Consider the following 24488-nt stretch of genomic DNA (forward strand, 5'->3'; position numbering starts at 1 on the left):
TCACAGTAACAGGTAATGAGCAACCAGAATGTATTTGGCAAAACTCAGAGTCATGCAGGCGAGGATCAGGAGTAGGGAAGACAGCAGAAACCTTTAAACAATCCAATGGTTAAGACAGGTAAATATATGAGAGCAAATCCATTTAACAAAGCCAGGAGTCAGGAGTGGATTAGAAAGAAAAATCCTTAGAACAATATGGGTCAAAGGCAGAGAACAAAACAGGTCAGGATACAAGGCACACTAGGTGAATCAAGAACCATCACCAGCATTGGTATGCTGCTGGAAGAGGTTTATAAAGGCAGAAGCACCAATCAGAAACTACAGGTTAGCTTCATGGATGTGGTAAGTAGTATCACAGCTGCCAGACTGGAAGCTGAAGAGAAGCTTGTTGCTATTTGCCTCGCAACAAGCTGAATCAGTTAACTGCAGGATTGATCCTACATATGATGGCAGTAGTAGTGCTCAGCTGACAGGTAAGACAAACAGAATAGATCCTATTTCTTAACAGACTTCTATGTGAAACCTTGGCAGTTAAGATCTCTCCCTTCAATCGCTTGACTAAATATATTCTCTTATGATATCTACACCAGGGGTCGACAAATCGTGGCATGTGTGCCAGAGGTGGCACGCTGACCACTTTTGTCTGGCACTCCAGAGCTGAAGCTGCTTCAGTAAAGCAGCCAATGACGGCTGCATCACCGGCTGTTTTATTTAAGCAGCTCCCAGGTTTCTGGAGGAAGACGAGTCTCCAAAGGTAAGTAAGAGAAGCAAATTGAGGAGCACATATACTTGGCATACTATGACTTTCTGGGGGCAACAGTGGCATACTATGACTTTCTGGGGGCAACAGTGGCATACTATGACTTTCTGGGGCAACTTTGGAATACTATGAATTCTGGAGGCAACAGTGACATACTATGAATTTCTGGGGTCAACTCTGGCATACTATGAATTTCTGGGGGCAACTGTGGTATACTATGAAATTCTGGGGGCACAGCTATGTGGCATATTATGAATTGGGGGCACAACTATGTGGCATGATATGAATTGTAGGCAAAACTATTAGGCATAAGATAAATTGGGGGGCACAATTATAAGGCATGATGTGACTGGGGCACTACTGTGCAGCATAATGTTTTTTTGGTGGTCCCGTTACTGTTAATATGATATTAGCCTCATAAAATGAGACGTAAATATATATATATATATATATATATATATATATATATATATATATATACAGGGCCGCTGAGAGGGTGGTGGCTACAAATTACCCAGGCCCGGACCTGCCTGGGGGGCCCGGGGCCGCACCGGAGACCTATCTTTTATTAAAAAAAATAAATATTTTAAAACTACTTTTTTTTTGCTCGTGAGTGTCGCTCGCGCACTCGCGAGTGCAGGGGAGGTCGGTAGTGGCTAAATACCCTTCAGCTCTGGTACCTTCAGACGACAGGCCATGTGACTGCAATGGTCACATGGTATTCAGTGCGGGCGGGTTGCTGGATATCTTTCCGTCCTGTGTGCTGTGCAGTGGAGAATAAGGTAAGAAGAAGGTGTGCTGGAGAGAGGACATTTGTGACTAAAGGTGATGGAGAGGGACATGTGTAACTAAAGGTGCTGGAGAGGGGGCATGTGTGACTAAAGGTGCTGGAGAGGGGGCATGTGTGACTAAAGGTGCTGGGCAGAGGGAGGCACGTGTGATTAAAGCATGTGGGAAGAGGGGACATATGTGAGCAATGCTGCTGGGCAGAGGGGACATGTGTGAGTAATGCATTTTTCTGTAAGAGGGTGGCTTAGTGCTTTTCACCTGCTAGACATGCCCCCAATGATGCACTGCCACACCCCCAAGTTGATCTAGGACAGGTCCTATCCCAAATATAAATCTGTCCCCACATCATTTTAGATTTACTCCCCTTCCAATGCAACGTAGTTTAGCCAAATTGCAAAGTTACTCCTTTTTTTTGCTTTGCTGTCGCACAGACTGCGTTACACACAAAAGACTTGACATTGAATCCACTTATTATGGTCTGATGATGTGACAGTGAGCTGGACATCATATACTTTGTTGAAGAAGATTGACATTTATTGATTGTGTAGATCAGGGGTTGGCAACCTTTTTCTATCAGAGTGCTGGCTAAAATCTAGTGAAGCCCAGGTGTGCCAGTTGGGTGTAAGATATATATATATATACAGGGCTGCCTAGAGAAATTCAAGGCCCCGGTACAGCAACTTCATGGGGCCTTACAGTTGAGCATGGTAAAAAAGTGGCGGTGTATTGTGTAGTAATTTTGAAAGAGACAGTAAAATTAGAATATACGTTTTTAAAACATCATGGCCTTTTTACAAATTTGCAATCACATATGGAAAAATATCGATACTGAGGCAGAATTTACAATGTTTTTATAATAAACATTTCTAAGCTCTGAAAGTATATAGTTAACCAGGTGAAAAGAAAACTTTAATTAGGGCAGATGATTTCAGCTCCCAGAGCAGTTTGCTTGAATTACATAATTACATAATGTTTTCTATTACCCTAGAGGGTTATATAAACACAAGGTAATTAACACGTACATTATAGAGAGAGTATAAAATCACCCATATTACTCATCCCTGATGTGAAACAGGGACTGGAACAGGACGTGCTCTACAGTATGTCATCTATTTGTAGGTCATTTTAACCTCCTACAGGACCATTCTACAGGGTGATTCAAAAGTCGCAGTACACCCTTTTATTTCAAAAACTCTACAGGAAATTGGGAAACTTGAATACTCCAGTAAGGTATGGGTGACGTGGTCTATCTTTTACGGTATGTACCAAACATGGGCGCCATCTTGAAATCGGCCAATCGGCCCAATTCCTGTAGAGTTTTTGAAATAAAAGGGTGTACTGTGACTTTTGAATCACCCTGTATTTTTTTTGTCCCAAATAAATTAGAAAACATGGAGAATATTTCTTCAGGCATGTGTAGCTGAAAATCAGAAGCATTACACCACTGTGTAGTTTGTAGTTAGGAAATGGACGCACGTTAAAATTTCCTATTGTACTATTGTATGGAGAATCCTTAACAAGTTGCTTGTACAGTGTATCAGACAAATTTCAGTCACAGTGTTTTAGATCAGTGAAAATGTCATTTTTTCTTCTCCCTATTTCAAAATGTTGATTTGTAAAAAGTGCAATTTGATTTAAGAAGCAAATATATTAAATATATAATATATATATTATATACTAGTGACATGCAATGGAGGTACTATGTTTGCATTACTGCTTTTATCAACATTTTCTGCATTTTTTATTTCTTCAATGTAACTGATATTTTTGCCCTAATGTGCAGATAAAAACAAGCCAATTACAAAAAATTCTGCATTACATGTAAGCTGTATTTAAATTAAACTTGATTTGGCTTATATAAATAGTTAATAAAGACTCAGAAGTAATTAAACATGAGGAAATAAAATTATAAATTTTCTTATTATTTTATGTTACATGGATGATGAAAAGATATTAGTAGCCCATGCCATAGATTCTGTAGCAGGAGGCACAAGGACACCCCTTAAAGCTGGAAGAAATGAGATGTAATCTCCAGCCGTGAAAAGGGTTCTTTGCTATAAGAGCCATGAAATTGATCAAAACTCCTACAAGAACTAATATTGGCAAACTGTAGGGAAATGTGATAAAGAATTGGACATATTCCTAATAAAACATAATATACAATGCTATGTGCTTTAATAACACAATATAGTATATTGACCAAAGATATTGTACAACTGGCAGCTAGTAATTTTTGCCCTCTTGGGATAATTTGGACTATGCTTTATAGGGTTCTTAGATCAGCTGGAGTTTTTGAGTTTGAAATTTTGAACCTGGTGACACAATTTTTTGCAACCTAAATAGCAATATAACTATGTAACCATATGAAACATATATCTAATCACTGTCACATTTGATAGTGAGTAGATGAAAAGCTCTTGTATACACTCCAATAATTACAAAAGTATATAGTTTCTATCCTTCTTTATGATACTAATGTATTCATAGAATAGGACCTTACTGCTTTAATCTCTTTCATTTATTTCACCTCTATGTTCATATTTTACAGACCAAAGAATGAGTAACTTTTCCAGAACAGTTTCTGTTTTCTATTAGATTTCATTAATTGTGTTTCAGCTGCTAGGTACATTACAATAAACGTCATTTAACTTGATTCAAAAGCAATATGGTAACTGACAAAATGCATAAAGTGATATGAACATATGAAAATATATTGTAAAATATATCCTTATATTTCTTGAGACAGAATCTCATCACTTATATTTGGAGAGCAATGATGTGACTCTGCTAAGTTATAACTCATGTTTGGAGAGTAGTGATGTCCCTAGTGTTACCTGGCCATCTTCAAAGTATTCAGTGACAAGGACCATCGCCTCACATAAGAAAACTTTCTGTGCTTCAAATTAAAATTATAAGGAATAATGTGTCCTACTGTACAACAAAATATATATTAGATACAGAGGCGGAACTAGGGAGCTGTGGTCCCTGGTACCGGAAAGTGGGGAGGAGGGAACTGGGGGGCCCCCAACCCTCTGTATCTGCCATGCACCGGGCCCCATTATCTCGATGGACCCTGGTGCACCACACCTGACATGCCAATGGTAATTCCGCAACTGATTAAATGTCACTTTGAATCAGTCTCAAACTTTTTTCTTCGTCCAGAAAAATCTAAGTGGCTTCTAATATCTTTATATTTTACAGCAAAATGATATTAGAATATTGGTGGTCAACTTGAAATTCCGTGAACTTTATAAAACTATGTGGGCCGTAATCTCTTCAATTTGTTTGGTCAATGAACTTCTCAGTAATTTCTAATCTCTTATATTTTACGATAAGTATTGCAGTGTTCACACAACTGTTTATTACATCATATTAATATTTTCTTGCAGAAAGGTGACAGAATCCCATGGATAACGACACATCTTTAACAGAATTCCACATTTTGCCATTTTCCCTCAAATCTAATGATAAACCAGTTGTTTTCAGTGTTTTTCTCTTGCTATATCTGATTGGAGCACTGGTGAATATAGTTATAATTACAGTTATATGTTTGGATTCCCATTTACACAGCCCCATGTATCTATTTCTCTGTAACTTGTCTTTTGTAGATATGTGTTATACAACAGCAACTGTCCCTAAACTGCTAGACATATTACGGTCTGGGAATAGCACAGTTTCCTTCCCAGAATGCATCACTCAGATGTTCTTTTTCTTTATAGCTGGCATCACAGAGGATGCACTTTTATTTGTGATGGGGTACGACAGATATGTTGCAATCTGTCATCCATTACACTACCATCGAATATTGAGCAAGAAAACCTGTATCCTGCTTATAATTACTATCTGGCTCTATGCATATTTAAATTCCACAACATATATTTTTTCAATCCTTAAACTCTCATTCTGTCATTCTGTAACTATTCATCAGTTTTTCTGTGAGGCTAAAGCTCTGGTTAACATCTCCTGTTCTGGCTCCAACATGTTTTATATCATCATATATGTTAATGTAGTGTTACTTGGCGTTTGTCCATTCTTGAGCAATGTAATGTCATATATGAAAATTATCAGTGTTACTTTGCAAATTAAATCAAGGGAGGGAAGAAGAAAAGCTTTCTCCACCTGCTCATCCCACCTCACCGTCATGATCATCTACTATGTTAACAGTATTCGTAAACAATGGGCTAGATTTACTAAAGGGCAAATTGATGACCAGCGGACTTGCTAATGGTCTAAACACCAATAAAAAGACTGAAAACCACAGTTTAACAAACCACCACTTTCCACTATTTTTCTTTTTACTTTTTTATTATATTAAGGGGGCAATATTATTGTATTATTATATTATGGTGGCAATATGTAGTGCCACATGTGTGAATCATACATAATTATTGCTCTCATTAACAATCTAAGAGAGATGGCTCTTAATATATTCATAATAGCTCTATAATATAATACAATAATATTGGCCCCTTATGATAATGTGAAATAAAATTTGCCCCATAAGTTAATTGCAAATTATATTTGTCCCTTAATCAATCAATAAACAATGATTGTCCCCATAGTTCATAAGTCAATGGTGCCACGTCTTAGCTTCTGAATGGCAAGAAAACTCAATGGTCAATCAAAGCAGGCATTAGAAACCTGTCTTTTTTCTGGCAATTTCATGATTGCTTTGACTATACCGTGGGCTAAAACTTTGATGGATAACACTACTTTGCCATATTTGGTCTAAAATGATTACTGAAGTTTTTTGCTAACAATCCTGTATCCTTCCATAATGCTATAGCTTGGGAAGTGCTTCATTGTGTCTGTGTAGGACATGCTCTTGATGTAAATACAGAACCTGGCTGCATTAGTTCTACATGGTTAAGTTATTCACCAGTTGTGGTGATTTAAGTAAAAAATATGATACTCTCTAAAGTTACACACTTATATTGATGAGCCAACATTAAGCCATGTGATGCATATAGTGTCAACCACACAAATACAAACATATTTATATTATTTATAGTATATAATAATTTAGTTTTGTGCTTTGTCGAGATTCCCTTCACTCTCCTTTACTTTATGATGACCCCCCAGAGAGGACCCTGTCTTCTTCACCACCTCCTCCTCTTTCTTTCGTTCTTTTTTTAAAAAAATATTTAAAAAATAATTCAATACCTGTCACCTCTTCATGTATTATACCTTAACACTATCCATATTATAAGGGCACAGTCGTGCCCATATAATATATGTAATATAATTTAATATAATATGACAAATTATTAATAACCTAAAGTTCAAAATCTCGCCATTTTTTCCACTTCCTGTATTGCAAAAGTCCCCACTTTTCTATTTTTTGGGGAGAGCATAACTCAGTGTACAGGAGGTTTTAAGACATGTGGGTAAATGTATCAAGGTCCGATTTTGCAAATCCAGCGATTTTCTCAGGAGAGTTGAAACTCGCAGATGTATAAGGCTGAGATTTCATGTAAAATGTCTCAGTTACACACCCCCATGTATCTATTTCTCTGTAACTTGTCCTTTGTAGACATGTGTTACACTACAGTAACTGTCCCTAAACTACTAGATATATTACGGTCTGGGAATAACAGAGTTTCCTTCCCAGAATGCTTCACTCAGATGTACTTTTTCATTTTAGCTGCCAGCACAGAAGTTACACTTTTATTTGTGATGGGGTACGACCGATACATTGCGATCTGTCATCCATTACACTACCACCATATACTGAGCAAGAAAATCTGTGTCCTGCTAATGATTATCATCTGGTTCTGTGCATGTTTAAATTCAATTTTATGTATATTTTCAGTCCTTAATATGTCATTCTGTCATTCACTTACTATTCATCAGTTTTTCTGTTAGCCTAAAGTTCTGGTCAACATCTCCTGTTCTGGCTCCAACATGTTTTATATCACCATATATTTTAACATAGTATTATTTGGCGTTTGTCCATTCCTGAGCAATGTGATGTCATATATAAAAATTATCATTGTTATTCTGCAGATTAAATCAAATGACGGAAGAAGAAAAGCTTTCTCCACCTGCTCATCCCACCTCACCGTCATGATCATCTGCTATGCTAACAGTATATCTGTATATATGATACCACTATCAGACAAACCCAACATCACAGAACAGATATTGACTGTGCTGTATACAAAAGTGATACCCATGGCAAATCCTCTCATATATAGTCTACGCAATAATGAAATAAAAAGAGCTCTTCACAGATTGGGGGCAAAGCTGGTGCCCCCTCATTAGTTCTACTTTGCATGTTTTCTGTATACGTGCATATTCAAATCTATGTTCTGTTAACTAGTCTGATTGAAGGCTGGTTTATGCAGAAATCTGAAGTGTAGCCATAGTGAGATCCAGCATGGTATCATCCCTGGGTTCAAAGGTTCACAAGGATTTGGAAATCTGGATTTTGAATTTCTGACATACTGAATTGTAGAGAATTGTAGATTGATCTGAAGATATGATTTTTAAAAATCAAATTGAAGACGACGTCACTCACCCGTCCAGCTATCAAGGTGAAAAACTTTGGTACAGTAAAATTCTTCTGGCAAAAATCACCTCCCAGGTTAATATTATGAACTATATGTCTTTCAATAAATCAGTTCAGAAACAAATCTGTTGGCCTGGCAGTGGCGCATGCAGGGGGGGGGGGGTTTCTGGGTCTCCATAACCCCCCCTTCCGCTAAGTGCCCACCATAGTGGCACTGTCCTATACAGCAGCCGCGGTGCTGTCAAAGAAGCGTCCACGGCGGTGCTGTATTGTATTGTATACAGCACCGCCGCAGAAGCTCTCTCGCATGGTTTTTTTTTCTGGGTCAGGGGGTGAAACCCCCCCCTGACAATCCTGCGTGCGCCTCTGCCTGGGTAATCTTTATTATGCATTCTGGTGGTAAGTGGTTTGCATTCACCCTGATCATTATTTTCAGACCCATAAGATCGCTTGCACAAATGATTAGGGAATTGTTTTATAGGGACACATATGGTCACTTTAGAGCAATGACTACTATTGTTTTTGATCTCCTCCACAAGAATTAAACTTTATTTTGCTTTAATGGACAATGTTATGCTCTTGCTTAATATTATGCTTCTATTATTATTAATTAATTTGTATATAACTTACACAGTTCTATACAACACTGAACACTTTTTCCATGCCCAACTAGTTTTGTTAGTGTCTAAGAATCCAATAAATTTCCTACCAGAATGTATGCAGGAAACGACACAGACAAGTAAAGGCTCATTTAGTTTCATATGTTCAGTTGAATGCATCTGAATATCTATTAAATTTAATATCATTATTAACAATAAATAAACACCCTTGTTTTCCTTGCGTATCATGATCTTTATGTCTATGTCTTGTGTACTGCGACTGCATCATTAATATCAAAAATTAATAAAACTATTCTGTTTTGTTAACTAATTCAGCTCATTTGGTTAACGTATCAGAACATAAGCACAATAAAACATACAGATTTTAAAAAGCATTAAATCTTTAAATAATAAAATAAATAATATGAAAATGAAATAAATGAAAACAAAAATTTGCAAATAACTCTTAATTAGTTTGCACAAAATGCATTGCAGTCCACAGTCTTGCCAAATGGCAAATAAGATTGCCCTTATCAGACGATGGATATTTTCCAGGCTAGTCTTCTCTACCATTGCATCTTTAACTACCCGACAGAATAAACTAAACGTACAAACAATTTTATTTATAATTATTTACAAAAAAATGCAACCTTACTTCCATTAGCTTAATAATTCATACACATGTAAGAACATGTAGTATAACCTGAATCTAACCACGGAATCTGGCTATAAAGAATTACCGCAGACCTTACCACTTTGTCAAGGTGAATGTACAGTGACAGTATTACACAACCTGCCTTGCATTCCCATGCCTTTGCATATATTGAGTGCTTTTTGCAACAATACTTTTGCTGTTACTTTTGGAGGCCCTAAGTGATTACAAGTGGTACTGGAAATACTGAGAAAAAATCTGGTGTATTGCAGTTTGTGGTACAATGTATTTAAGTGAGATAGATTAGTTTTAGGGGCCATGGAAGCAGACTTGTCCAACAAGTATCCTCTATCATTTCTCCCTGATACTTGAATACATGCAATCACATGATTACACTGCAGTGAATCATATGTAGAGGGTGCCTGGCTTGACAGGAGCCATTTGATTGTCTTCCTTCTTTTTATAAGTGCAGGTTATATTTATAGCCACGCTGTATTCAAATCTCCAGGTCCTTAGTATATCTGTTTAAATTTTTGGTTTTGCCCAATGAGAAGCTCCTCGATCACCTCTGGTGACCACAGACAAAACAGGAACTTCTGCAAGAGTTGCAAAGTTATACTTTAAGCTAAGACCCTTCTCCTCAGGTTCAGAACAGCAGGTGTTAGGGATAATTATATTATCATTACAGGGTTATGCTCAAATCTGGTCCTTTGGCCTTGAACCACTGAATCCTACCTTGTATTGTGTGGATGCTTTTTGTGAGTACATAGATCTCCTTGACCTAGACCTGGTCTTTTCTGAGATCTACTTACATTCCCTTAGTCAGGGTTACAGTCCTGTAGAAGAATATTGTTCTAAGTTCTTCCATGTTTTGCTGATGGGTGACGGATTGTGATTGACACGACCCAGCTCTGCACAATCAATTTTGGCTAGGATCTTTTGGTAAAGTGCCAAACTCCAAAAGCCCTAGAAAGTCTCATACTGTCTACTGTCATAGCTGTCTATTAAATAACTTGATGCATAAAAAAGGAAGCTGATATGTTTGAATGTATCTCTTATGCTACTAATAATCATAATGACAATAACAAAAGTAACAAACCTCTGGACTGTATTAATATTGTGGTGAGAAGGGCCACTTGGCTCACTTCTGCTCTAAGAAGATGGGAAAAATCAAGCCCTTGTTGACTTGAAGGAACTTGCCTAGGTCCACATCTATTTCCTTCTAAAAAATATTCTTCTATTACTTGTTAACATCTTTTTTTAATACATGTCAATAATTGTGTTGGCTTTAATTTATAGGGTATTTTTTAGACACAGAATGATTTTGATTTGATTGTGCCATTAATTTAATTTCTGGTTCAAAACTCCTTATGGGAAGGTTTACTCCACCTCAGCCTCTGAATCCAGTGAGAGAAAATTTAAAGAAAGGTTTTTGTCAGACCATCTACATCATTTACAGGTGCCAGTTTCTTCTTTTTTTCTAAATATTTTGAGGGTTACACCCCTGTATAGATGATAGAGTTATGAATGCAATTAGAGTAAGAAATAAATACCAAATCTTTCATCTCCAAACTTTTTGACCAAATCAACGAGGCTGTTGTTTATCTAAAATAGATTTGAGGGGAATTTAAAATCGTATTCATATCGAAGAATGATATGGATGGAAGAATGCATTTAACACCCGTAATGAACATTATGTATTCTTCGCCATGCCATTTGGACTTTGTAATTCTCGGACAGTTTTTCAGGAATTTATCAATGAGATCTTGTTTGTACTTTATTTTGATGACATTCTGAACTTTTGTTCGTCTCTCTCTAAGCATCTTACGCATGTTAAAGTTGTCCTGCAAAGATTGAGCAAAAATCAGTTATTTGCCAAGTTGGAGAAATGTGCACTTGAAGTAGAAGAATTTTCTTTCCTTAATTGTCTTGTTTCTCAAATCAGATTTCAAAGGATCCTGTGAAGGTTCAGGCAATTATTGATTTTGCACTTCCTACAAATCTTAAAGCCATCCAAAGACTTTTAGGACTTGCTAGTTATTGCAGAAGGTTTATAAAATCTGTTTACACCATTATAGCTCCTATTACCGCTTTAACTAAAAAAGGAGCAAATACTGCAGATTGGTCACAGTAGGCTTGTTAATCAGCATTTAGTACAGTTCTTCTGCTTCAACATCATAATAGCAATTTATCTTTTTGCTAAGGTTAATTCTTCTGATGTTGCGCTGGAGCAGTCATTTCTCAAAATGGTATTGATGATCTTAAACTGCATCTCTGTGCTTTCCTCTCTATAATTTTTTTGGTTAGCAAGGTTAATTATGATGTTGGTAACTTAGAGCTCTTGGTGATAAAATAAGTATTTGAGCAATGGAGACACTGGTATAGGCACCTTTTCATCCCACCATTGCGTATATAGGTTATAAGAATCTGCAGTATTTTGAGCCTACCAAGAATGATGCCTAATGAGTTTATGAGTTTTTTTTTTATCTAAATACATAATAAAGTTCCTGATAAAATGTCTATAATTCCTAACACACAGAATCGTGCAGCTTTGAACCAGGATCTGTCCACCAAATTATTACAAGCTCAAAAACAGGCTCCTAAAGACATTATCAGTCATTTCCTTTTTGTTCCTAAACAATTTTGTAGGGCAGCCTTGTCTTAAGTTCATGAAAACAAGCTAGTTGTTCATCCTGGTATTCATAAGTCCACTAAATAGTTATTTCAATTGGTCTGGTGGCCCTCCTTTATGAACAATATTATTGAGTTTGTCCATACCTATGAAGATTGAGCCAGTAATAAAGGACTGATGACTTTTCCCCCAGGCCAGCTGATGCCTTTTACTGAACCCTGGAAATATCCAGCAGTGGATTTTATTGTTGAATGTTCTCCATTGTGTCTGCTAAAGTTTATTTTTAGGTCCTGAAGGGCATTTTATTCTAATTTGGGCATTTACCTTTCTTATTCTCCTGTACGTCACATACAGAGCAGTGTTCAAACTAAAAGAGTCAACCAAGTCCTAGAACAGCTTTTAAGGTGTTATATCTCCAAGTTGCAGAATAAGTCTACCCTGGGTACTGTTGCTGTAGAACTCTAATTGTTTTACATGGATTTTTGCATGTTTTCTTTTCTGCATTCTTCTGATATTCATGAAGTCAGACAAGTTTTACTATGATTAAAATTTATATGGCGAAAAGTACAAACACCATTGGCACATGCTACCTTTCATTCTAAGTATTTTGCCAATCACATGGAAATTTTAGATACAAAGTAAGTGACAACCATCAGGGATACTTAGCCTAGGTTTATCAATAATATTAATCTGGTTTCTTTCCAGTTAGAGAATTCCTAGGATTTTCCCCTGTTTCATACTTAAACTTGTTTTCCACTCCAATTTTTTTCAGAAAGGGGTCAGATTTGGTTGATGGACAACATGAATATGTTAGTGAGAGAATTTTTAACTCTAAAAGGTCATCTCCATTATTTGGTTCACTGGAAGGCATATTGTCCATTGGAAATGTCTTGGATTCCCTTCATTGATCTTCTTGCAGAACCGTTAAAAGATACTGTTCACAAGCTTTTCCCAGAGAAACACTCTTCTAGGGGTCCGGGTAGGCGTAGATGAGTGCTACCACGATCCTCTATCATTTCTCAGTAGCTTGGTTTAAAAGGAAACCTCCCATCAGCCTAACTGACAGTGCAGTACGAATCATCTTTAGAGGGGGCCCAAAATGGCAGGAGCCCTCCTGATTGGTTTGTTTCTCTTTATAAGTGCATACAGCCCAGACTCTCAGTGGCAGTTATAGTTGCAGCCATGCTGTATTCTAGTCTCTAGCTCTTTAAAATATCTGGCTTGAGTTCTGGTTTTGACCCTATTTCTGTCCAACTAACAATAAGGGGTCTACAAGGCTACCTTTATATCAAGTGTCAAATATTGCATTTAACTTTTCAAAACATTGGTTTATGTGTACATCGTTTTGTTTATTATACCTAATTTGTGGAATATTTACACCTACCTAGAGCAATAAACTAAACTGAAATTGCTGGAAAAGAACTGAATTCTGCCACCAGAAGTATAAGAGTCACATCCACTCAGCTGTGATGCTGCCAAAATCAGGAATGATTTCTAATATTATTTATTCTCTATATTTGCTCCTTTTTTCACCAACTCTTATTTATCCTTATCATTATTCTATGTACTATATATGTTGCCATTTCTAACTCACTTTCAATTAAACTTTATTGGTTCAAATTTTCTCTATCCACCCCATGTAATTATTACTATATTACACTATTAATATGGACATCATAATATCTAACATCTAATCATCACAAACATCATCCGATCACCCTGGACAATAATCCTCATCCCGTCTTAACACCTTACATTCCCCATACCCCATACCTTAGTCCTTATTTTCAGTACTCCACATATTATTGTAAGTACAGCATGGCATATAATGTATCATCAGAGTTTTATGTGCTGCACTCTATTGCCTGTTGTACCCCTATGCTTTTCAGTTTTTGTTCATCCAAACCTACTTCCACTGCGCTTCTCCCTCACCCATCAATCATTACTATTCACCACAGCATAGCTTTTTCCATCTCTGCTCTATGCACCATACTCCCCTATAACTAATACCACAAAGCACAGTAAATTTACATTCTCCATAAATACCAATAACCATAACAAATCAAGTGCTCCTTTAACAACTAACAGTTTTGCCTTCTACACCTCTTAGTACATTCCTACTGGATCCGCACACTATTACCAGACTCCCTCATGGAAAATCTTCAGATCCCGGCTGACTTTCTACATCTACTGATCTGGCTCCTTTATATCACTACTCCAACCAACACTCCATGGATACGGAAAGATAAGTGTAACTTGGGTTCTTGGTCTTCTACCTGGAGGAACCAGTGACAGCAGCACATTCTATCCCTCACTAGCCAAGCAAAGTAGTGTAGCTCCAATTACACTCCTACAGCACCCCTCCCTGCTCATTTAAACACATCTTCCCTCAAAGACAAATCTAATTTGTGCTGATCTATGGCATAGCTTAATTCATCATTGTGCCTATCTCACCGTTGGGTGGAACATCCCCCATCGGCACAAAACCTGCCAAGCTCCCGTGCAAAATTTCTGTACTCTGCATTTTGTTCCACGAACCAACATGCAGTCCTGTAAAAATAGGTTCACTGTCCATCATTCCTGATGCTACAGAGGCTCCTGAGAAACACTGCAATACATATGTGTATTTTATGTATTTCTTGTGTAGTAAATTTAAAAGGGACAGTAAAATTAGAATATACATTTTCAACACATAATGTCCCCTTTACAAATTTACAATCACATATGGAAAAGCACCAATACTGAGGCAGAATTTCAAATGTTTTTATTCTATAACTCTCAAAGCTCTGAAAGTATATAGTTAACTAGATGAAAAAGAAAACTTTATTTATGGCAGATAATATCAGCACCCAGAGCAGTTTGCTATAATGATGTAATTGCATAATATTTTATTTTACCCTAGAGGGATTTGATTAACACATGCATTATAAAGAGAGTATAAAATCACCCATATAACTCATCCCTGATGTGAAGCAAGGACTGGAACAGGACGTGCTCTACAGTTTCATCATTAGCACATCTATTTGTAGGTCATTTTAATCTGCTATAACACAATTATATATTTATATCACAGATAATTTAGAAAATGTGGAGAATATTTCTTCAGGCATGTGTAGCTGAAAATCAGCAGCAATACAACACTGTGTACTATGTAGGTAGGAAATGCACTGTCGCTAAAATGTCTTTTTTGTATTTTTGTATGGAGAATCCTTAACAAGTTGCATGTATATCAGCTGAATTTCAGCCACAATGTTTTAGATCAGTGAAAATGTAATTTTCCCTTGAAAAAATGTTTTTTGCCTATTTCATAATTAGGGGCCTGGTTCATTAAAGATCTTAACTTAAGAAACTTCTTATTTCAGTCTCTTGGACAAAACCATGTTACAATGCAAGGGGTGCAAATTAGTATTCTGTTTTGCACATAAGTTAAATACTGACTGTTTTTTCATGTAGCACACAAATACTTGATAGCTTATTTGTACACTGAAATTTAAAGTTGATATTTGTGTGCGACATGAAAAAACAGTCAGTATTTAACTTATGTGCAAAACAGAATACTTATTTTCACCCCTTGCATTGTAACATGGTTTTGTCCAGGAGACTTAAATAAGAAATTTCTTAAGTTAAGATCCTTAATGAATCAGGCCCTAGATTTTTAAAGAGTAAAATTTGATTTAAGAAGCAAATATATTAAACACATAAAATATATATAACTAGTGACGTGCAATTGAGGTACTATGTTTGCATCATTGCATTTATAACCCTTTTATGCATTCTGTATTTCTTCAATGTAACTGATATATTTTTCCTTAATGTGCTGATAAAAACCCGTTGTATCAAGCTAACTGCAATACCAATCTGTAATATGCGTAAGCTGTATAGAATGATTTAAAAAAAAACTTAGAGGTAATTGAACATGAAGAAATGAAATTATAGATTTTCTTTTTTTATGTTACATGGATGATGAAAGAGGTATTAATAGCCCATACCTTAAATTCTGTAGCAAGAGGCACAACGACACCCATTACAGCTGGAAGAAATTAGATGTAATCTCCATCAATGGAAAGGGTTCTTTGCTGTAAGAGCCTTGGAACTGACCAAAACTCCTACAAGAACTGTTTTTTGGCAAACTCTGTAGGAAAATGTGATAAAGGAGTGGACATTTTCCTAATAAAAAATAATATACAATGCTATGTGCTTTAATAACACAATATTGTATATTGACCCAATATATTGTACAGTTGGCAGCAAGTAATGTTTGCCTTGTTAAGATAAATTGGACTATGCTTTATAGGGTTACTAGATCAGCTGGGTTTTAAGGTTGAAATGCTGAACCTGGTGACATACAGTTTTTTACAATCTAAATAACCATGTAACTATATGTAACATATATGTAATCACTGTAACATTTGATAGTGAGTAGATGAAATGCCCTTGTATACACTCCAATAATTACACAAGTATATCGTTTCTATCCTTTTTTTATGATACTAATGTAGTAATAGAATAGGACCTTACTGCTTCAATCTCTTTAATTTATTTCACTTGTAAGTTCACATTTTAATAACAGACCAAAGAATAAGCACATTTTCAAGAAGAGGTTCCGTTTTCTATTAGATTTCATTCATTTGTTTAACTCATTCATTATGTTTCAGCTGCTAGGCACATTACAATAAATGTAAACTTTATCTTGATTCAAAAGCATTATGGCAACTTAAAAAAGTGACATGAATATATGAAAATATCTTGTAAAATACATCCTTATACTTCTTGAGTCAGAATGTCATCACTTATATTTGGAGAGTAATGATGCCAGTACTCCTCTAAGTTACAACTCATGATTGGAGAGTAGTGATGCCACTAGTGTAACTTGACCATTTTTAAAGTGTTCAGTCATGTATGACTACCAGTAAAGGTAAAACACACCTGGACACGGAGCATCGCCTCAATAAGAAAACTTGCTGTGTTTCAAATTAAGGAAATAAGGAATAATGTATCCCTACTGTACAACAAAATGCATATTAAATGTCACTTTGGAGCAGCCTCATACTTTTATTTGGTCAAGAAAAGTCTCAGTGGCTTCTAACATCTATTTTAAAGCAAAATTATATTAGAATATTGGTAGTCAACTTGGAGTTTCGTGAACCTTATAAAACTATGTGTCCTGTAGTCTCATCATTTTATTTACTTCTCAGTGATTTCTAATCTCTTATATTTTACAATAAGTGGTGCAGTGTTTACTTAATTGTTTCTTACATCATATTATTATTTTCTTGCAGAAAGGTGACAACATTTGAAGGATAACGACACATCTATTATAGAATTCCACATTTTGCCATTTTCCCTCAAATCTGCCGATAAACCTCTTATTTTCAGTGTTTTCTTCTCACTATATCTGATTGGAATAATGGTGAATATAGTTATAATTGCAGTTATATGTTTGGATTCTCGTTTACACACCCCCATGTATCTATTTCTCTGTAACTTGTCCTTTGTAGATATATGTTACACAACAGTAACTGTCCCTAAACTACTAGATATATTACGGTCTGGGAATAACACAGTTTCCTTCTTAGAGTGCTTAACTCAGATGCACTTTTTCTTCATAGCTGGTATCACAGAGGATGCACTTTTATTTGTGATGGGATATGACCGATTTATTGCAATCTGTCATCCATTACACTACCACCGTATACTGAGCAAGAAAATCTGTATCATGCTTATAATTACTATCTGGCTCTATGCATATTCAACTGCCATGACATACATTTTTTCTGTCCTTAAAATGTCATTCTGCCATTCTGTTACAATTCATCATTTTTTCTGTGAGCCTATAGCTCTGGTTAGCATCTCTTGTTCTGGCTCCAACATGTTTTATATCATCACTTATGTTAACATAGTGCTACTTGGCATTTGTCCGTTCTTGAGCAATGTGATATCATATATAAAAATTATCAGTGTTATATTGCATATTAAATCGAGGGATGGAAGAAGAAAAGCTTTCTCCACCTGCTCATCCCACCTCACCGTCATGGTCATCTACTATGTTAACGGTATATCCGTATTTATGATACCACCATCAGATCAAAACAACTTCTTAGAACAGATCTTGACTGTGCTGTATACAACATTGATACCCATGGTAAATCCTCTCATATATAGTCTACGCAATAAAGAAATAAAGAGAGCTCTTCAGAGATTACTGGCATAGCTGATACCCGCTCATTAGCTTTTACGTGACATTTTTCCTATATGGCTATACATTTATATGTAAATGATATCTGAACCGCAGCCATAGTGAGGTCCCACATGGTTGTATTGTGGTCCCTTATGGTCTTATCCCAGGGTTTAGAGATTCACAGGGATTTGGAATTGTTAAGAATTGTGATAGTGAATTGTAGGGAATGTCCACCCCAAAAAATATCTTCACACTGATCCTGATTGATGGAGAACATTACTTACCCACTGAACAAGTATTTTAAACCTCAAGAAAACATTACCTGCCCATCCATCTTTTAGGGTGCCAGTATGAAGCAAAACATTACTCCTAATGGATTGCCCCACTGATTTGAATAACAAGCATTTCCACCCAGTTATGTGCAGTTATCTACATAGGCCTATAGTGAAAAATCTTCTGATTAAAATTCAACTCCAGGATGATTATTACGAACTTTAAGTCTTTAAAGATAGCAGTTCAGTAGTACAGTCAGTTGGCCCGGGTAATCTTTTTATTATTCGTGCTGGTTGTATATGATATGCATTCAACCAGATCACATTAATATTCATGATCTTAAATAGTTAACCAAGTTGGTACATTGGAGACCAGAGCAAAGACAAAGAGTGCAGTCTACCTTGGGTACCAATGCTTTATTCGTATATATATTTTTGAAGAAATTTATGATATAAGACTCATATTTTTATGCACAGAGGCATATTTAAGTCTTTATTTGTTCACAGCCAGAAGAGTACTTTCATGGTGTATCTGCAACAATTTTCTGGCAATTGTTTTATTATGACCCATTTGTGTGGTACACAACAATGTAAAAAAAAATAAACTTCAAAGCAATGCGTACAATTGTTTTTAATTCCCCTCACAATAATTTAATCTTTATTATAGAATTAAATTCAATGGTTTATATGTACAATATTATGCCCTTGCTTAAAATTATGATTCTATTGTTATTAATTTATCTATGCATTACACAGGTCTGCACAGAACTGTACACTTTGGCAGACACAGTTTCCGTGCCTGAGCTTGCAATCTAGTTTTGATGGTGTCTGCGACACATGGAAACAAAGAGCTAGATTTACTAAAGGGTGAATTGATGACAGCCGGATTTACTACAGGTCAACCAGCCAGTTAAAAGGCTGAAAACAACAGTTTAACAAACCACCATTTTCCAAATCTCCATAATTTTTAACTCGATAAAAATGCATACAGCCAGATATAATAAGCTACTGTTTGACAAACCGTCGGGAAAACTACCAGAAATACAGACAGAAACCAGAGATGGTTGGGAGAGGCGAGTTTGCTCAAACTGCATGATGTTTGAGCTATATTGCCATTCAGAACATAAGAGGAGGTACTATAGACTTATGAATTATGGGGACAACCATCATTTATTGATTAAGGGGCAAAAGAAATGTAAAATTAACTTATAGGGGCACATTTTATTTTTTATATTATTAAGGGGGCAATGTTATGGTATTATTATATTATGGGGACAATATGTAGTGCCACATGTGTGAACCATAAATAATTATTGCCCTCATTAGCAATCAAATAGAACTGTCACTTAATATAATTATATATTCATAATAGCCCTATCATATAATATAATACATTAAAACTGTCCCCTTAATATAATGAAAAATAGAATTTGCCCCATAAGATAATTATAAATAAATTTTGCACCTTAATCAATAAACAATGATTCCCCCCATAATTCATAAGTCAATGCTGCCAACTCTTAGGTTCTGAATGGCAAAATAGCTCAACAGCCAATCAAAAGCAGGTATTGAAAAAACTTTTTTTTTTCTGGCGGTTTTGACTAAACCGGGCGTTTAGCTGTTTTCAATCTGCCACAGATAGTCAGTCATTTCACATCCCAGCCTCAAACCACCCTATAGGAAATGCAGCAGTTTGGAGCACAAAAACCAATACCAAACATGATTCTTAGTAAATCTACCCCTAAAAGTTACATGCATTATCTCCCGAACATATACGCAAGAAACGACACACACAAGGAAAGCACGTACAGGTTCATAAGTTCAGTCGGACACATCTAAAGATACTTCCAGCTGGACATCACTAGCATGTGAAAGTTGTACAGCAGGATTATATCCAATTCTACCTATAGCGTACAGTTGCAGCTTGGACGGCAGATTTAGAATGTACAGTAGATTGTATGCTGCATTTTTACATAAAGACAACTCCCAGTAAATAAACTATTCATTAGATCATATTGTTTAAGAATAGAGTAATGTTACCTTAACAATGTGTATGCCTTGTGTACTGTGACTGCGCCATTAAAAATGGATAAACCCATTTGCTTCATTTGTGTTTTAACTTGTTGACCATGTCTTGTGTAGTGTGACTGCAACATTCACAACAAATAAACCCACTTGTTTCCCTTGCGTATTAAGACCTTGTTATTTATGTCTTGTATACTGCAACTGCACCATTAATATTTAACATTAATCAAAACTGTTCAGTTATTTTAATTAAGTTCATTTGGTTAAAGTAATAGAATATAAGTACAAAGAAACAAAATGGTTTAGAAGAAAATATTCCAAATGTATTATAATAATACAATACGTAATATCACAATTAATTGAACAAACAAAAGCAAAGAATTGAAACCAGCGCTATATTAGCTTAAACAAAACGTAATGTACACTAGAGTCTTGATCAACGCAAGTCGGATGAGACATAAGGATGAGCTATTGAATAGAAATGCAGCTCCTTACATAATAGAGACAGTTTTAAAGAAACAAGAGGGTGCAATGTCTGACATATATATTTGCATATCATACCATGTAAGAGCATATATATATATAGATGAGCCTTGAAGACTACATATACCCTACATACAGTCTATGGGTATGGTCTTGTCTCTAGGTTATAGGCTAATTGCAGAACAGTATTTATAGATCAATTATGAAAATCAAATAGAAACACAATTAATAAATAACAAATTTAATAAACAAAATGAGAAAAAAAATCTAGAACAATCATGAGATAGGTTTATACAATGACAAGATGCAGACATGTGTAGGCACTGATATAGTGAATATAGCTCCTTTGGGAACTTTTGCATATCTGGAGCCGGCAGAACATTTAATACCGATAAGAGGGTCACAATGATATTCTTACCCTAGTTAGCCCTAATGCAGGTCTTCTGTTTCTATTCTGGCGTTTAACAACCAAAGCGTTCGAGATTCATTGCAGACCTTCTGTAATGTTGCGTATGGAACATGGAAGTGGGTCGATGGAATGCACGGCTATGTGGCTGTGTTGTGACAAACTTCTTTCTCTGCTCCAATGCGTTTCATCCAACTACCGGACTTTGTCAAGCCTTGATACTAGGTAACGTGGAGATTACTTATAGTTTGTCACAAATCTAATTGGACAAGTATTCTTTTATTTGAAAATCCATTTAAAATCACATAAAATTGGCCAAACATGCAACTTTATCTAGGAATATCCTATGTTTCTCCAGTATTATGGAGATATTCCTATTTTAAATGAGTGGATGTAGAAATAATAAGAATAGAATTTGTAAGTGTTGAAACAGAGTAAATAAAAACAACAATACAAATAATGTAAATAGAAATAAATAAAAATAGATATAAAATAAAATAAGGTAAAATGGAATTAAATAAAAACTAGAAAGAATGGCTAATGGATTTAAGAAAGATTCTTATCTTCGTCTTAATCCTATAGGGTAAGGTAATTTTTTCATTATTGAACTAAAAATATGCTTCTGTATCTTTAAAAACAAATTGAAATCGAAATCACTATTTAATCCATAGGGGGTCAACATTTTCATTAAATATATCCTCATATGCGTCGTATGCTTTTCAAGAAGTCTCGTCCTCGCCAGAGCCACTCTACATGTTGAATCCCTGTAAATTTCAGTCTTTTACGGTCACATTTCTGGTTATTCAAAAAATGATTAGAGACACTGGGCTAGATTTACTAAGCTGCGGGTTTGAAAAAGTGGGGATGTTGCCTATAGCAACCAATCAGATTCTAGCTATCATTTTGTAGAAGGTACTAAATAAATTAAAGATAGAATCTGATTGGTTGCTATAGGCAACATCCCCACTTTTTCAAACCCGCAGCTTAGAAAATTTAGCCAACTGTGTCTTTAGGCCTCTTCTAATATTGGGCAGATGTTCGGCGATTTTTATGGGGCGTTTGGCTCTCCCAATGTAATGGAGCCCACATGTGCACTCCAGCATGTAGATCACCCCATCTGTATTACAACTGATAGTCTATTTGATCTCAAAATCTTTTCCATTGGCATTTCATTTGAACATAGTCACTGGTTTGGTTCTACTTTGAGCATTGTTTTTATAAGCTCTACAATTCAAGCAATAGTGAAATCCATTTGTTCACTTAGTACTGATTCTGGTTTTTAAGGGAGACATTGAACTTTTAGTTAGAATATTAAGTAGATCGCTTGCTTTTTTGTTAATAATCCTTGGTTTATTTGGGAGAAATTTCTTGACCTCATCTTCCATCCCAAGACATGCCAATATCTATGAATATTTTCTAGAGCTTGAATATTACTGTTGAACTGTGTTATGAATATGATTTCTGGAGTTGGTCTACAATGATTACTGAATTTTTTTTGCTAATAAGCCTGTATCTTCCATAATGCAATATTTTGGGAAGTGCTGCAATGAATTTGTTCATGACATGGTCTTGATGTAAATACAGTACCTGGCTTCATTATTTCTACATGGCTAAGTTCTTTACCATTTGTGGTGATTTAAACATAAAATTAAGATACTCTACACAGTTATTTTGATGTCCAAAATTAAGCCATTTAATGCATACAGTGTGAAACACACAAATTCAAACATATTTTTAGGATAGGATAACAATTTACTTTTATACTTCACTCTCCTCCTCTCATCTGCTGTCTAACTACAAGTCCATATATGTCCTTCCCCTAAAAAACAACTAGGGTGACATAGGTAGCTCAAGCAGATTTTTCACTTCAGATGGCCCTCTTCTCTGTCTCTTATGTTTTCTCTGTAGTACTCTCTCTTTTCTGTAATTGCATTTTTATCCTTATCTATGTAACAAATAAAGCTAAGATCATGTGCTAATCAAGATTGATGCCGGCATACCAGAGGTGCAGAGTCTAACGAGCTCCCCGGTGTTCACCAAGAACCGCAGCAAGGAGGTTTGTTGGGAAACTTCTTATGGAAAGGTCTGAGAAGGCAGGGAGCATGGAGATCCAAAGTTTTAACCCAGGAACACTCCTCTTTCCCATAACCCTTCCAGTCCACTAAAAATTGTAGCTCAATTGGAGTCCAAGATTTGTTTGACTTTATACTCCAACTGATCTTGGTCTAATACTGGTGATGGATCTTTACTGGAGGTCAAAAATTGGTTAATGACCACAGATTTCAAAAGAGAGATGTGGAAAACATTAGTTATGCGCAGTGAAGGAGGAAGTCTTAATCTAAAGACTAATGACCTCAGAAATCTTCAACTGTCCGATGAATCTAGGTGCTAGCATCCTATAGGGAACTCTTAGCTGAATGCTTTTAGTGAACAACTTCTTGTCATAGACCACCTTGGAGCGGTTAGATGACTTCCTTGGGCTAGTTTTGACTTGGGCCCATATTGCCAAGTATTTTGGCCATATGGGTCCATATTTGGCCAATATTCTGTACCTAAGCTATTACCCACATAACCCTAGAGGTTTTCTATACACTGATGTTATTCGATGAAGTGAGCTAAAATCTGATTATCCTGTGGATGATTGCTAACTCAATGGTTTTATGGACAACAGTGAACTTCTGAAGGCTAAATACTCTGTCTGCATTATTCATTTGCAGCATTGTAGTCACTCATCTATTGGATTGTTCCCCTATTATGGAGGGTTCTTCTCACATCTAAAATACCTTCTGGGACCGACATTATTCATATTGGAGATCTTAAACTGCACATCCACTTATTATTCAATTTCCACTTGAACTCGGTGTGGATTATTTATCTAACCGATGGAATTCCACAATAATTGATCATCATGTATAGCCTTATATATAGATGTCCTAACAGATTGTCTGTAAATTACTGTGGTATGTGATTTCTGTTTCACTGATTTCACTTATGGTCCTAATTTATTGTATAAAATATATTTATCTGTATACAGCGCTCTCTTTTATATTTTTGTATTTTTGTTAATACAGGTTTCAAAGCCCTGATACTGAAAGCAGCAGTTCAGGTAGGTACTGTTTATTTGAATGGTTCTAGTGCCTGATTTCTGTTTACTCTATTTCTCAGCATGATGATAGCAAAC

The 24488-nt window shown here is 35.9% G+C and overlaps 1 protein-coding gene across 1 annotated transcript; it reads left to right on the forward strand.

The window, feature by feature from the left end:
* Positions 1–15899: 15899 nt before the first annotated feature.
* Positions 15900–18154, forward strand: LOC142098468 (olfactory receptor 1-like). The gene is made up of 2 exons (XM_075181314.1): positions 15900–16021; positions 17320–18154. The coding sequence occupies exons 1-2, from the start codon at positions 15900–15902 to the stop codon at positions 18152–18154; spliced, it is 957 nt and encodes a 318-aa protein (XP_075037415.1).
* The last annotated feature ends 6334 nt before the right edge of the window (positions 18155–24488 follow it).

Source organism: Mixophyes fleayi, chromosome 7 (genome assembly GCF_038048845.1).
Source record: "Mixophyes fleayi isolate aMixFle1 chromosome 7, aMixFle1.hap1, whole genome shotgun sequence".
In the NCBI taxonomy this organism is placed as follows: domain Eukaryota; kingdom Metazoa; phylum Chordata; class Amphibia; order Anura; family Limnodynastidae; genus Mixophyes; species Mixophyes fleayi.